The sequence below is a fragment of the Nipponia nippon genome, unplaced genomic scaffold, assembly GCF_047370975.1.
Source record: "Nipponia nippon isolate SJK-2023a ecotype South Korea unplaced genomic scaffold, ASM4737097v1 scaffold_2, whole genome shotgun sequence".
NCBI lineage: Eukaryota > Metazoa > Chordata > Aves > Pelecaniformes > Threskiornithidae > Nipponia > Nipponia nippon.
Window position 1 is genome coordinate 61,477,735 of NW_028262336.1, and position 14,240 is coordinate 61,491,974.

At 41.3% G+C, this 14,240-nt stretch overlaps 1 protein-coding gene across 15 annotated transcripts in view; it reads left to right on the forward strand.

Annotated features, from left to right (window-relative positions):
• The window catches only part of MAP4K4 (mitogen-activated protein kinase kinase kinase kinase 4), a 164,533-nt gene that overhangs the window by 112,245 nt on the left and 38,048 nt on the right, over positions 1–14,240 (forward strand). For all 15 annotated transcript variants that reach the window (XM_087755912.1, XM_087755913.1, XM_087755918.1 and 12 more), the window contains 5 exons: positions 1,937–2,015; positions 4,019–4,194; positions 4,886–4,958; positions 5,428–5,638; positions 12,868–13,029. In XM_087755912.1, the coding sequence (XP_087612038.1) occupies positions 1,937–2,015; positions 4,019–4,194; positions 4,886–4,958; positions 5,428–5,638; positions 12,868–13,029 (701 nt within the window). The remainder of the gene's footprint in view (positions 1–1,936; positions 2,016–4,018; positions 4,195–4,885; positions 4,959–5,427; positions 5,639–12,867; positions 13,030–14,240) is intronic.

The window sequence follows — 14,240 nt, forward strand, 5'->3', positions numbered from 1 at the left end:
CTCATTGGTGGGCGGTGTTGATCTTCCTTAGCAGTGGCATGACTTAAACTGTAAATCCGTTTTCAGCTCAGAATATTGAACTTAATGCTCCCTGCTTGAGAATGCTCATCAGTTGATATGGGTATTTTTGAGACAGAAACCTGGAAACCAAAAACGCACAGCTTTTTTATATCTTATTTTCCCCTCACATATTTATTCTTTTTGAATATCAAGGCAGACAGCATATATGTGCGAGGAAGACAGGATTTAAAAAGAAAAGAAATTAGGCATGATGTTTTGGCTTTCAATGGTAATTTTTGTGAAAATCCTTATTGAACTAGCAAATGTGCTTACCCCCAACCCCAACTGGAGCTCTGTATTTAAAAAATAACAGCCTAAGGTACCTAAGAGTGAGTTATTTTTTTTACATGTAAACAACCACCACACCACAGCCCAGCTTGGAAGTTCTGTCTTTGAAATAATCTGTTGAAATGAAGTATTGATATTTTCCTAGCTAAAAAATGGTCATTTCATAATAGCCGCTGCCTGATTTTTTTGTTGTTGTTGTTAATGTAAAATTTATAAGTCGAAGAACAACGCTCTTGTTTTGATTCATGTTTTAAGAGGTCTTATGGTTTGGTTTTGTTTTTTTTTTTTCTTCCTAATTGCACATTTGCATGAATGCCTGTGTGAGAGCTGCTCCCAGGACACCTCAGCCAGCGCTGTATTAACAGCGTTTGAGCTACCACTTGACCTCCTTTTTGCTGTACCTTTTTGCTCAGTGCATTGGGTTGCCTGGGTGGCTCTCAATTAAAAGCGGTCTCTGTGGGTTTTGTAAGCCTGGAATTAGACAATAATATTTTTTCATTTCCAAACCGAAGCAGAGCTTAGCCTCTCTTTTTGTAAAAGCACAAGAGGGGTATTTGAGCAGTAAGCAAAGATCCAATGTAAATGCTGAACAGCTCTTGCCTTGCTCCGTCCCCTGGCATGTGGGCTCTGCCTCCTCCTTCAGCGATGGCAGAAGGGTCCATCTCTAAGCTTGGTGGTCTGATGGGATCCACAGGCATCCAAGGGCCTTTTCTGCTGAGGTTGTGGTCCCTTATTTCTGCATCCAGAGTCCTCTTCACATCAGTCTGTTTCTCCTGAATTTCTGCTGTGTTGAAAACGTTAGCTCTTACTGCAGCGATCATTCAGGCTGAGACTGATGGTGCAAGACGTCAACCATAGGACGATGGTAAAAACAGAGGATTTGCTTCTAATATCCTTTTTTGGACAGCCTCCCTCCCAGCTCTCATTTCCCTCCGTTGGCTTTGCCGTGGTGCTTTTGCTCCAGAGCAGGAGGAAAATCTGTCCTTAATGGACTCCCACTAAGTGTTCGCCAAAACCAAGTGTACTTCTTTTGACAAAAGCCGTAGGTTTGCATTTTGGTTCCGCAGGGAATCCTTTTTTCGATACAGACCCTCTCATGCTTCAAAAACATCAGGCCTTGGCATAGAGAAAAGCTCCAAGTTGGGAGGAAAAAAAAAAAAGAAGCATCCTACCTTAGTTGCCTGCATAGTGGGAGAGGAGGGCAGGTGGAGCGAAGTTTGTTTGAAACAGTAACTGTGTCATTCTTCCCTTCTGCCATCATCTTCTCCCAATATTTTATTGACTGGAACATAAGTTATATGACATGGGGCTGGAGCAGGGCTGCGCGCAGATGTTCCCATCGTGGTTGAGTCTGAAGGTTAATGAATGCCTTGATCTCTTTCTCTTTTTGGGGCCACCCTTGGCACATTGAGCTGTGGAATTGTTGTCATTTCAGGCTAATTCCATTTAGTTGTGTTGCTGTCTGCATCTGCTGCATGTGCAGTCGGGAGGGTGGGAATGGTTGGGGAAGCTGAAGCGGCGATATTGACAGAGAGCAACTAAGCCAACACATGTATGTTCCTGTTGGGTTTTGTTTTCTTTCCTTCAGCGCTTTGTGACATGCATCCCATGAGGGCACTCTTTCTGATACCCAGGAACCCTCCCCCACGGTTAAAATCCAAGAAATGGTATGTATTAGTTGTATCTTGTTTGTAGCCCTTTTTGTAGCCTGATGCTTTCTTGTGTCTCATCACATGCTGTTTTGTTACCGCTTCCACAGAACTGTAAAGCAATTTAAGTTAGCAAAACTCACTCTGTTGTTATCTTCTGTGCCACTGAATCAAAGTATGAAATAAAAAGTGTGCGTTGTTTATTTAGTTCTCTTTGTCCCAGAGAAGTTTTATCTTGAATTGTGTGAAAATAAAAAACAAGCTTTTTTTCTTATAAAGCAGCATCTGTATTAAGGTGACAAATGGATCCATATTTTAAAAAATAAACTCCCGCAGCACTCTTAATATGCAGTATGTTTTCTCAGATGTATCATAACACAGAAACAGAACAGTACTATAGTGTTCTAGTTGCTAAGTTGAAAGGAGCTATTAAAACTAATGAAGGCTTTTACTATAATTATTGTAAACGATTGGAATTGAGTGTGCACTTCTTGCCAGCTGAGAAGAATCCATTAGTATTGGAGGATTTCCTCTCAGTTACTGGTTACAACTGGCACATATGAAGCAAAAATACTCTCTAGAAAGAGGTTTCATATAGATTGAATGTGATCAAAGGATGCTGTGATCCTGTCAAAATAATGAAGTGATTTGACTGCCTATTCAATGTCACTGTAATATAAGCTTGGCCTGCTTGCTGGGTTTGGTCTTTGCCTGGATTGACTTATTTATGCACTTGTACTGTCAAGGCATCCCTCTCCCTCTCTAATACTTGCTTTCTGCATGTTAAAGGAATAGAGGTGCATATATAGTATTTGCATAGGCCTTTCATTGACCTTTTTATTTAGAATAATAACACTTAAGGCATGAGGAATTAAAAAAAAACCAACACAAAAAACAGCAAAGTTACCTTGAATTCAGCCTCTTCGATTACAGTAGGAAAGTGAAGCGATGGATGGAAACCGTTGTCATTTTTACGCTTAACTGTGTAGTGGAGGTGTTTGCCACCCAAGCACGGGGACAGGTTGAGAGCACCTAGCAATCAAAAAGTGGCGCTGGCCAAAGCCAGAGCTGCTGTGACTCAGTTGTTTTGATAGTGTGCTCAGTAGCAGGTTATGAGAAAATAGGCCAAATGATGAAAAATCCGGTTTTGAATATTTCCATTATTGGCATTTTGCAAGGCTGCTTGTTCGGTGCCTTCTCTCTGGAGAGGTCCTCTTTCAGGTGTTCAAATGAAGTGCAAATTTAGGAAGGTGGTGCTCCAGCTTAGCTAACTCCCATAGCCTGTCACTTCATGTGGTGTGCAGGAGGAGCTCAGTTCAGTTCATGCCCTTAAATTGTGTCAGTGAGAATTTGACCCCAAGTGCCTGTGTTGAACATACAGCCCTGTTCGACACCTGCCCGTTGTTCTACGAGGATTTTTTTTGTGTGTGGCTCTTCAGGTAAAAAAGAAAATAATCTTAAATTCTCGCAGACCTATTTCAGGGAGCCCAGGTGCATACAAAAGCAGTGCGGTGCTGCTTCTGTTGGGAATGTTGGCTGCAGTTCTTGCAGCTTTTGGTACGGCTGTTCTGAAGCAGACGTGCCCTTAGATAGCATGGGCAGGTGGAGACACACCAGAGCTGCCCTGCCTGTGCTCCAAGCAAGCTGGATGCTACCCAGCTCTGGTCCAGAAGTAGCAGAGCTGGGTTTGCATGATTTGCGTTCACTAATAGATCCTGCCTTTCAGAGCAATTATGCCTGTGAAAGAGGGCACATTACTGTGAGGTTGTGCCTAAGCACTGCAGGTATGTTGGTACTGTCCTGTGTCCATCCAGCCCTGTGTCCATCCAGCCCAGTGCTCAGCTGGAGCATGCTAAGCTCTGTTTAGGAGGCACATTTGCAGACAGCACCTGTACCATCCTCTGGGATGTGATGCTTTTTGAGGAAAGGAATTAGACTTTGAGGAAGAACAGAAAAAATGTTTGAGTTAAGTTTTACCTGTGATCTTGTTTTGGTTTTTTTTCCCCTCTCTGCTTTCTCAGGTCAAAAAAGTTTTTCAGCTTTATAGAAGGTTGTCTAGTGAAGAATTACATGCAGCGACCTTCTACAGAACAACTCTTGAAACATCCCTTTATACGTGACCAACCGAATGAAAGGCAAGTCCGAATCCAGCTTAAGGACCATATAGACAGGACCAGGAAGAAGAGAGGAGAGAAAGGTATGCAGCTTCTAAAAATCAAGTATTGCAGCTTGTTAAAAATACATATTTTTGTCCTGCTTTGCATTCTAAATCCCCACCCCTAGAAAAGGTCCAAACACCTGAAACCCTTGAAAGGTTCTTTTTTAATTCATGTTTTGACTATCAGCAGGCTTCTAGGTTTTTTTTCTGTCCTCTACAGTGAAAGTATCAATTTCAAGTCTTATTTTCAGATAAGTTAAATTTACTCGCTTCTGGGCCGCTGCCTCTTCCATACAAATGTTAAACAGGATTTTGGAGGATATTGGCATATATATATGCCTTTCCCTTTTTTGGTCTGTGGTAGGTTCATTCCTGGAATGGTGCCATAAATCAGGCTCGCAGGAAATAACCCATCACAAGAGCTATGAAGCAAATGTCTTGAGCAGCCTGTTCTCTTTATTCAGGTGGTGCTGAGGTTCTCCAGGTGTCTTATCTTACATATAAAACCTGGTGTCATTCGGGAAATTTGCTGAAAGTCTGCTGCAAAGCACTGTTCCGCTTTGCAAGTGTGGGAAGATGGGCTTGTATATGTAGAAATGAGTTCTAGGGTCTGTGATAGATCTTCTCACTGAAGAGGATAAGAACATGTTCAGTAAGGCGCTACTGCAACTCCCCGCTGTCCTAAAATTAAAGATAAGCACTATCTAGGCCTTTGTTTCTTTCCCATTAGATGAAACAGAGTACGAATATAGTGGAAGTGAGGAAGAAGAGGAGGAAGTGCCTGAACAAGAAGGAGAGCCAAGGTAATAATTGCTTTTGGGAGGGCTTTGGGTAGTCCATGCCAAGTAAGTCTAAAGGTCTGTGACTATAAATCAGGAGCATGCTAAATTTCTGTCTCTTATTAAGTTCACGCACAAGCCACACAAACCACCCAAAGGGTTTCAGTATCTATTCTCTGACTGCTAAAGGTTTTAGAGTTCCCTCTCATGCGGCTTAGAGCCAGCAATCTCTGGATGGAGGGAGATTTATGGCAAATATGATTGGTCAGGGGCTCCACAATGTCAGACCTGGCCCTTATTTTGCTTGGCCTCATTTCACGCCTTGCACTGAGAGGGTGTATTTGACATGCATCCAGTGTCTTTGCTCCGAAAGAAACAAGATTAAAATTTAACATCATACTATATTTTATTAATGTTCCCCTGCTTTGGAAAAGGTATTTAATGGCCCATCAGGCTTTATGGTACGGGAGGCTTTAACTTCCTCTTGTTGCAGTTCCATTGTCAATGTGCCTGGAGAATCAACCCTCCGACGTGATTTCCTGAGACTACAGCAGGAAAACAAGGAACGGTCCGAGGCCCTTCGGAGACAGCAGCTGCTGCAGGAGCAGCAGCTCCGCGAGCAGGAGGAGTACAAGAGGCAGCTGCTGGCAGAGAGGCAGAAGCGCATCGAGCAGCAGAAGGAGCAAAGGAGGCGGCTAGAAGAGGTAGAGACAGGAGGCTGGAGCTTGGGGGACAAAACAGCCCCTCTTCTGTTTCTGTTTCCCATTCCCATATCCATTTAAAAGGAGTTCCCTGTAGCCCCAGCACATCTCAGGAAAGAAAACAACGTTTGCAAGTCCACTGGCAAACGTAGAGCAAAGCACTTAAATCCATGTCTGGCTACTTGAGTATGAGCTGTCTTCCAAAGCATTTGAATATCCAGCAGCTCCTATGGAGGCAACAGGAGCCAAAGCTGGGTTGTTTGAAGGTATATGGGGGGAGGCTGTGTCTTGGTCTCTGTTCCAAAGAAGAGGCAACATGTCTAGACTTTAGGTAGCTGTAGAGAAGGGGAGACATTAATTATTCCCAGATGGATTTTTTTCCTCAAGATTACTTTTTTTGGGGCCATGACATGCTTCAAATTTCCCTTTAAAGCTTTCTCAAACATCTGTGTTTGGCACTCATTCATGGTAGGTAGAAGCCCATTTTTTTTATGTATTACTCTCTCATGCATAGTAGCATGATGACTAAAAGCCTCCTAGATTTATAAATATGATATATAAATCAGTGTTAAAATTATATTTTTGCAAAAATTACAAATATGCAAATCATACTTTTGTGATATGGGAAGTATGCAATTTGCATACACTACCTGAAGATAAAAGAAAATGAATGTACATGTACAATATTGTTCTGTCATACTTTTGACTCCTAAAATCTTGTGTGCGTTTATATGTATGTAGATGGGATATGCTGTGTGAGCTTCAGAGGTAGGAGGATTTCAAAACAGTTCTTCAGGCCAGAGCTGGATATGACACAGAGCTGAAGTGAAACCAATCCTCTGGCTCCTTAGGAAGTGCAGGGTCAAATTCCAGTCATCCTTAAATGACCTCTCGCTTGAGTCACTGTTTCAACTGTTCACTTAGCAGTGATGGAAAAACTACACCCAGTCTGGTTTTCCAAATCCTGGTAATGTTTAACGAGGGCGCAACCAGGACCAAATGTTGATTTGCATCCCATGATGCGTTGACATAACAAATAATACAAAATTCCAAATGGCTTTCCAGGTCACATTATGCTCCTTATCCCTCTTTTTCAACGTGCAAGTGAGTTTAGTGCTGCTGTAAGGAGGGATTGGTAGCAAAGACTCAGCCACGCATGAAGCCAGGAAGAAGGGACAAGGGGGAGGCATATAAACTCCATTTCTCTTCTGTTTCTTCCCCACCCTTCTGAGATTGCCAATATAAACGTCGTAGCTCTTCCAACTGTTTTTAGACTCCGGCTCTATAGTGATTTTGCGGGGGAAGCACATAATAAAAAGAGGCTAGGAAAATATGGAAATAAAATGTTTTATTGATATTGTCAAAGGTGGACAAAAGTTGAGGTACTGCTTAGCCTCTAAAATTTTTCTTAGTATGGTAGTGAATGAATTCTTTTAAACGCCCCTTTAATCTCTAAGGTTCTGCAGGCAGCACTTTTTTGGTGAGGAAGGGGGTTACGATTAAATTATCTAGGTCGTTTAACTTTAGTAATCAGTGCAACCTTTAAAATCTGGAATTTCTTTTTATAATGAAGGAGATGCTGCTGCTAGTAATGGAAGCAAAGCAATACACCTCTTTGCTGCACAGGTTGAACTTTTTGGGGGTGTTGCAGAAATCATAATTTAATGAGCAATTAAAAAGAAAAGGCAGTTACCTGAAAGTTATGTTTAATCAGTCCTGCTTTTTAAAATACAAAGCAGAACCAACAACTTCAGCAACCACAAGACGGCATGTAATGTAGGTTGATGTATTACTGAATAAGGTTACACAGTAAACCATGTAAAATTTGTAAGAGAAAAGCTTTTACCGTTTATTGAGTCTATAACCTCAGCCTAGTTCCCTTAGAAACATAAATATGAATGATGAGCTATAAAGGTTTCCTTTTGCAGGTGATGGGGCAGGCATATTGTTCTTAAAGTGAACTAAAAAAAGGGCTCACATTGAGTTTTCAAAAAAACCTACTTAGTTTGTTGGATCTTGTGTTGGAAAAATACATGATCCCAAGTGATTTTTAACAAAACAGCGAAAACAAGCTCTTTAAGATGGGGGAAGGGTGGTAGACACATATTTAGATAAACATCAGTGTTGTGACACAATTGAAGGCCAAAATATTGAAATGTTGTCACTTTGTCCTTAACTCACCCCCCTGTTTTCATGTAGCCAGTAAACAATGCAAAACTTGGTAATAGGAGTTAAGATTAGTGTCAGGCATTGAATCTCTGGGCTTGCATCAGTTTATTGACATTTTTACCAAGTCTTACTTTCTTGTAATTTTTCCTTGTGTAGAGTAAGGTATGTGTGTTGGGGTATACCTGTCTGACGTTCTTCAGGAAGAATTTAACGCAGTAGATAATCTCCCTGGACAAGTTGCTTATTCTCTCCCCGCGCGCGCCCCCCCCCCCCCCCTCCCCCCCCGCTTCCTAAATGAAAATTGAGGGCTTGTTCTTACAATGCTGGCACAGAGCCTAGACAGTTTTGACCGAGACTGCAACAGGAACGGTGTTTAGGACATCTGCCAAAAACTGTAATTCTCAGCAGTATTAGAGGAAAGATTACTTTTTAAAAGGCATATAGGTGACTTCTAAAACTCGTTGTTGCAGGATCCTTATAATTTTTATATTACTTAGGAGATGGAAATGACATGTGGATGACATGTGGTCAAAGTGCAGAAAATTACCTGAAACATTTTGGGAAGGGGATTACTTGTCCTTCCCCCCACCCCCCCTTTAAAAATTGCATAAAGATTAGTTGCATAAATATCAGCTATATGTCATATAAATGTTTAGATGGTTAAAACAAGAAATCTGAGCTCTTCCAGGCTGTTCTAACATGGGTCTTATCTTTCTGTTCAGCAGCAACGTGGAGACACCAGTGCTCAGTGTGACTGGTATGGAAAGGCATTTGAATTTGTACTTTGCAAAACTGAGTCTGGTTTGGGAAATTCAGAATTAGCCATGCTGGAATCCCATTCTATGTGGACCTCCACAGTTCAGGATAACTTCATTAAATGATGTCTCTGTCCCTGGTTATGAGAACCTAAGATGGATGTTTTTGAAGTGGTAGGTTATAGCTCCGTTGGCAAGTAGTACAGTCCAGTAGAAACAGATTTATGGAGCACAATAATTAAAGTGCTGAGGACCCAAAGACTTCACTCCATGTGTTTGAAGACAGGAGGAGTTCCTTTGGATTAGCTGAGGTCTAGACTGCGTGCCTGCTTGTGGTTGGGGTGCATCTGCCTTTTTAATTTCATCCAAAAGGAGTGGTTGGCACTCCAAGACATCTTCAAAATATGAAACAAAACCTGGTAAGTGGAGATGATTGGATGATTCACTTCAAAAGAGCACTCCTGATCTGAAGCAAGATGCTAATGTAGGTGTACCTGCAGGCGATTTTTGCCAGGGCTTTGTTTCTTTTACAGAAGGGGAGATTATTCGTATCTACTTAATTTGTATTGCTTGCAGCTTGGATTGGTACTGAGTAAGAAGTTCTACTTCTGCTTTATCTCTAGTGTGGGCAAAGCAGAAGTCTTTTTATTAATCTTTCCAATCCTCTTCCTAAGCTGATACCAGGCTACCTAATTCTTTGTGAAAGAAATTAATAATATATGTATTTATCAACCTTCATCTTAGTATAAGACAGAGTAATAATATTTTATGAATATAAAATTAGAGGATCTATATTTATTTTCAGCATTTCACTGTATGAAGGAGGTCCTGAATTCGTTGGTATACACCAACTGCATGTGTAGTTGCATTGCCCCCTCCTGGTAATTCATGCTCTACTGCATGGTCTTCCAGTTTGGAGATGTTGGGTACCATTATGAGATCATCAATGCATCCTAAAACCGGACAAGGAGCCAGAGTATTGACGCTGTATTTTCTGTATGTTTTTTATTGTTGTTGCGGTAGTAAATGCCAATTTTGTGAAATGCAGAAATTTGAGGCAGTACGGGCTCTGTCAAAATTCTGGTTTGGCATCTCTGAAATTTCTTTGAAGAGTTCCTGCCCTTACCTTCTGGTTAACAGTCAGCTCCTTGAAAATAAGCTTTTCATCTGACGTGCAAAAAAGTTGGTAATACCATATCCAACTAAAAAAGATCTGGATATGCATCCAGAGTTTCAGGGAATCCAGGTCTATATCTGGTATGTATTGGGCATGTACAGGAACAGTGTTTTACGTCAGACCTTTTCTGTAGTGTGTGGTAAGAATTATAATATCTAGCAATCACACTTATTAAATTCAGAAGTTGAAGTTTTAGAAACAGAACACAGTGACCAGGACTTTAGTGTGTCCTTGTGGGAGAGTTGCTACAGGCGGTCAGGAAGGTGACCTTGTGCCGACAGAAAGATGGTAGGAGGTCAGCTAGAGGGCTGCTTCTGAAGCCAGCTTGCGTCAACGACGACTTGCCACCAACCAGCTTCGCCATCGCTTTCACAAGATGTAGACTAGGACCCGAGATGCTTGTCACTGTAGGTTTCCTTTCCCTGGGCTTGTTAAAAGTAAATTCCACTTCGTCAGCAGCCAGTAGTTTGATGCTCAGGTTTCGAAGGCCATGTGCAAAGGGAGCGAAACCTTTCTCTTATGGCTAGGGCTGGGAATAAGCGGATCGTGCCGGGGTGTTTCTGCAGGTTCTTGTGGTGCTGGGTGTCTCCCTTCCCACCCGCCTGGCGAGATGCTGAAGTGGTGTCTGATGGGAAGGCGGAAACGATGCCGAGAAACACCGTTTCTCTGTGTACTTTGGCACGTAGACAATAGCACATTTGTGCTTTGGAGATTTGACTTAAAAGCACACTGGTGGCAGAGAATCCTTTTTTTTTTCCCCCCTCTTTTGCTGGGTTATAGATATCTACTATCAGTGCTGCGCTAGCAATCTGGCTGTCTTTTAACAGCTGATTTTGTTTATTTCATGATGCCATGGAAAATTTTGTAAATTTCTAACTTATTTTTCTCATATTAAGTTCAGTTATTTATAATTATTGCTGAATACTTCTCCATTGATTCAAGAAGCAATGAATTTGTTTCATCCGAAAGACCTAAGCTCTGCCCATCTTCCTTGCAGTGAGAATGATGCCATCCCAAGATCCACTTAACAATGTCAACACAATATTGTTAAACAGACAGGCTTCATATGTTTAAGAAGTGTTTTGAGTTGATAAATGTGCATATTAACCAGTCAGCAGTGTGCTGTCTCTTGCATCCTCAGGGCAACAGAATTATTGTACTTCACATCTTAGTTTTCTTAAACAAAGAGCCTGTCAGACTTGATTAGCCAAGAGGCCAAGAGGCACCTGAATATATTGCCTTAAATATAGAAACTGTTTGACATAGATGCGTATGTTCAGAAATAAAAGTGCCTGCTTAATCCTTTTACAGTGCTTAAAAAATGAAGGAGGGGAAGCAGTGAAACCTATGAAATGCACCACGTGTCATAGCTGCCTTGCAGCACTTCTGCTATTTTTGTATCTACATTCATTGAAGAGAGCTTGCTTAAGCAAGAGAGAAAAGGCTGGTAGATGCATTTAGTTAGGAGAGGAGATGCAATAGCAAGGCAGCTGTGTTTCTGAGAAGACACAGAAAATGTGGGGGAGAAAAGAGCTTATGTCTTGTGGCACAGGAAGCCGGTAGTGAACTCAGGATGATGCTATGGGCCAGGAAGGAAGACGTCATAGTTACGGAGTGGGTGTGTTTGAACAGTGGTCTTCCAGAAAGCTGCATCTTTCCCAAAACTGCAGCTAGTTACAGAATAGGAAAGCAGCCTGTTTTATTTAAGTAGTACTAATTCTTAACCATCTTTTTTTTCCACAATATTTCTTCTCCACTGTCATGTCAGTATCGATTCCAGAAGATGGAAAAGGCTGTTGAGCTTTCAGTTACTTCATAGTCATGCTCATCCTGTGAAGTAACACAGGGAGTGTAGATTGGCCTTTGCTTGTTCAATTGAGCACAACTATGAAACGCACACCAGCAACTGGATTTGTGAACACAAATAAAAGCTTAGTCTGAGCGCTCTTGCAAGACTATTTGTAGTGCCTTAAGACTGGCAAATCTGTGGCAGCTTTGCTTCAACAGAAATTGGTGATAGTATTAACCTAAATGTGAAAAGGAATAACTAATGTAGGCTTTCATTTTGTTCTTGGGGTTAAATTTGAGTGTGCTTTTTTTAGTTTAGATTTCTTCTATAATTTTTTAGCATATTATAGAAATCTATAATGGAAGTAAATGTTGTGGAGATATTCCCAGTTGATGGTTGAACAGGAGACAGCTGGGTCTTCTGACACTTCGGCAGTTGTGGGAGGCTGCCTGGGATTTCGAGGTAGGTGGAGTAACTGGATGCTTCTGTGGAAGTGCAGGAAGAGTTGGTCACGACTGTATGGGCATTTAAAATGTCTCCTCTGAAGTCATACATGGTGCTCTATAGACATAAATGAGTCAGTTCATGCTTTCTAAAGCTGTTTTCCAGGTTCTTTTCAGACTTGAGCAGACTTATCAGCACCAGTTTGTATTTGGGTCATGTGTGAAGGCTTATCTATGTAAGTGTAAAAGCTTAGCTCAGCTGTTTTTCCTCTTTTACATATAGGTGCTTTTGATGTTCTGGGAGGGGCTGAGGTGCTGTTGGTCAGCCTTCCTTCTCTCTTAGGCAAAGTTTTGGGCAGTGCATTAAATCAACCTTGGTTGTTGGGCCAACACCACCAAATTCTTAGCAGACCATGAACTGTGTTAAGAGAGGAGCTGCTTACTAAAAGCTCAGATAGTCGTCATCTGAGTTTTAGTTGATTCAGTGAGTCTGATAATTCCCTTTGGCAACATTTAGATAATGTGTTGAAGTAAAGAAAATTGTCACTCTGATTAAGATTTGAGTTCAACAGTTGTTCGAAGATTGAGATTTCAGTGTGAGCCTCTCTTGAAGAGCAGCAGGGAGCTTCCACACCTCGGTTGTCAGGAATATGGTATGTGACTTTGTGTGTGTGCATGAAGAAACCAGAGAGAGTAACCAAGGCTGCTTTTAGGGATAGTTGTGTGCTGGGTATGAGTTAGTTTCCTGGTGGAACACTTGCATAAAATGTTTTGTCACTCAGTTGCAGAGCTTGCCAGTCCTGGTAAATCCCTGTCTTCCCAGTAGTAGAAAACAACCCCACCTCTTTCTTTGATAACAACAAAAGTAAAACTTTGTGGTTTCTTTTCCCTTTTTGTAGCAACAAAGAAGAGAACGGGAAGCTCGTAGGCAACAAGAGCGTGAGCAAAGGCGGAGGGAACAGGAAGAAAAGAGACGTCTGGAAGAAATGGAGAGGAGGCGTAAGGAAGAGGAAGAGAGAAGAAGAGCAGAGGAGGAAAAGAGGAGAGTAGAAAGGGAGCAGGTGAGTCCATGATACAGATATATGTGCAATAGGTTTGTTTCTTCTAAATTCTAATTTAATTTTTTAAAAATTAGTAAGCCTAAAGCAGCTTAGAGGCAATGTAACGCTGACCCTTTCATCTTTGTTGTCTCTGACAGCAAACACACTAACATGGATCGCAGGGCTTTATGGAAAATTCTGGCAGCCTCAACATTCTCTCAAAAAAAGAAATCTTGTTGCGATACTCATTCTAAATTCAGCTCATGCCCCTGGGCTTGACTAAAATCCATCAGAATTGGCGAAATCATCACTGGGGCTGAAAATCGTTTCTAGGCTTGTCTTGCTGGATCAGTGGTTCTTGCAGGACACGGCCCTGTTCAGAAGACCTCCCAGACAAGGGCAGCTCTGTTGCGTGTCAGGTTCTGGCACCCAGAATTGGTCAGGGGCTCGTCATAAACTTTGAATATTCTGAATTTGAGATGGAACCTTTGAGCTGCAGAGGGTTTTCCTTCCTAAAACTTAAATATGCCATCTCTCTCTCTTACTCTGTCTATTTAAAATCAGCTCTAATAATGTATGCCAGTTCAGGCAGCAAGCATATCTTAAGTTGTGTCAGTATGCCCTTAATACATTGAAAGTACAGGTGAGAAACCTTTTAAACTGTGAAATTTAGCTGCTGTATTTATGCATGAAATCTGCATGTTTTAAAATCCTTTAAAAACTTTAATCAGGGTGAAAATCAGGGTAATAATTACTGTGCATGTACTGCAAAATTCTGATCCCAAATAAAGGGCCAAAGCTACTGTCCTAGAGGCTGATTGTAAATTTCCCATTAACTTCATGAATGCTGGTTTTGGTCTGATATACCTTAATTTTTTTCTTACATAAAGTCACTGTATTTGAGATCATTGATGATCGTGTTACTGGGGTATTTTATTGTGTTTGTATATATTTCAAAGATTTTTTGAGTCAAAAGGAGAGAAGACTAACCAATAGGAATAAATATATGGAAAATCTCTGATTACAGCACAGCAATTTGCTTTTGGGCAGACACCGGGTATTCCCCCAGCTGCTTTTTAAACTGTTGAAATGCTAATTACGCATAGTGCCAATAATGACAAATGGTTAATTGATGTGGCCAAGCTGAACCACTCTGAATTTTTTTTTTTTTCTTAGAAGACATGCCCCCTCTTAGAATTTTTGTTAACCTGAACTATGGCTCAGCCAATGTG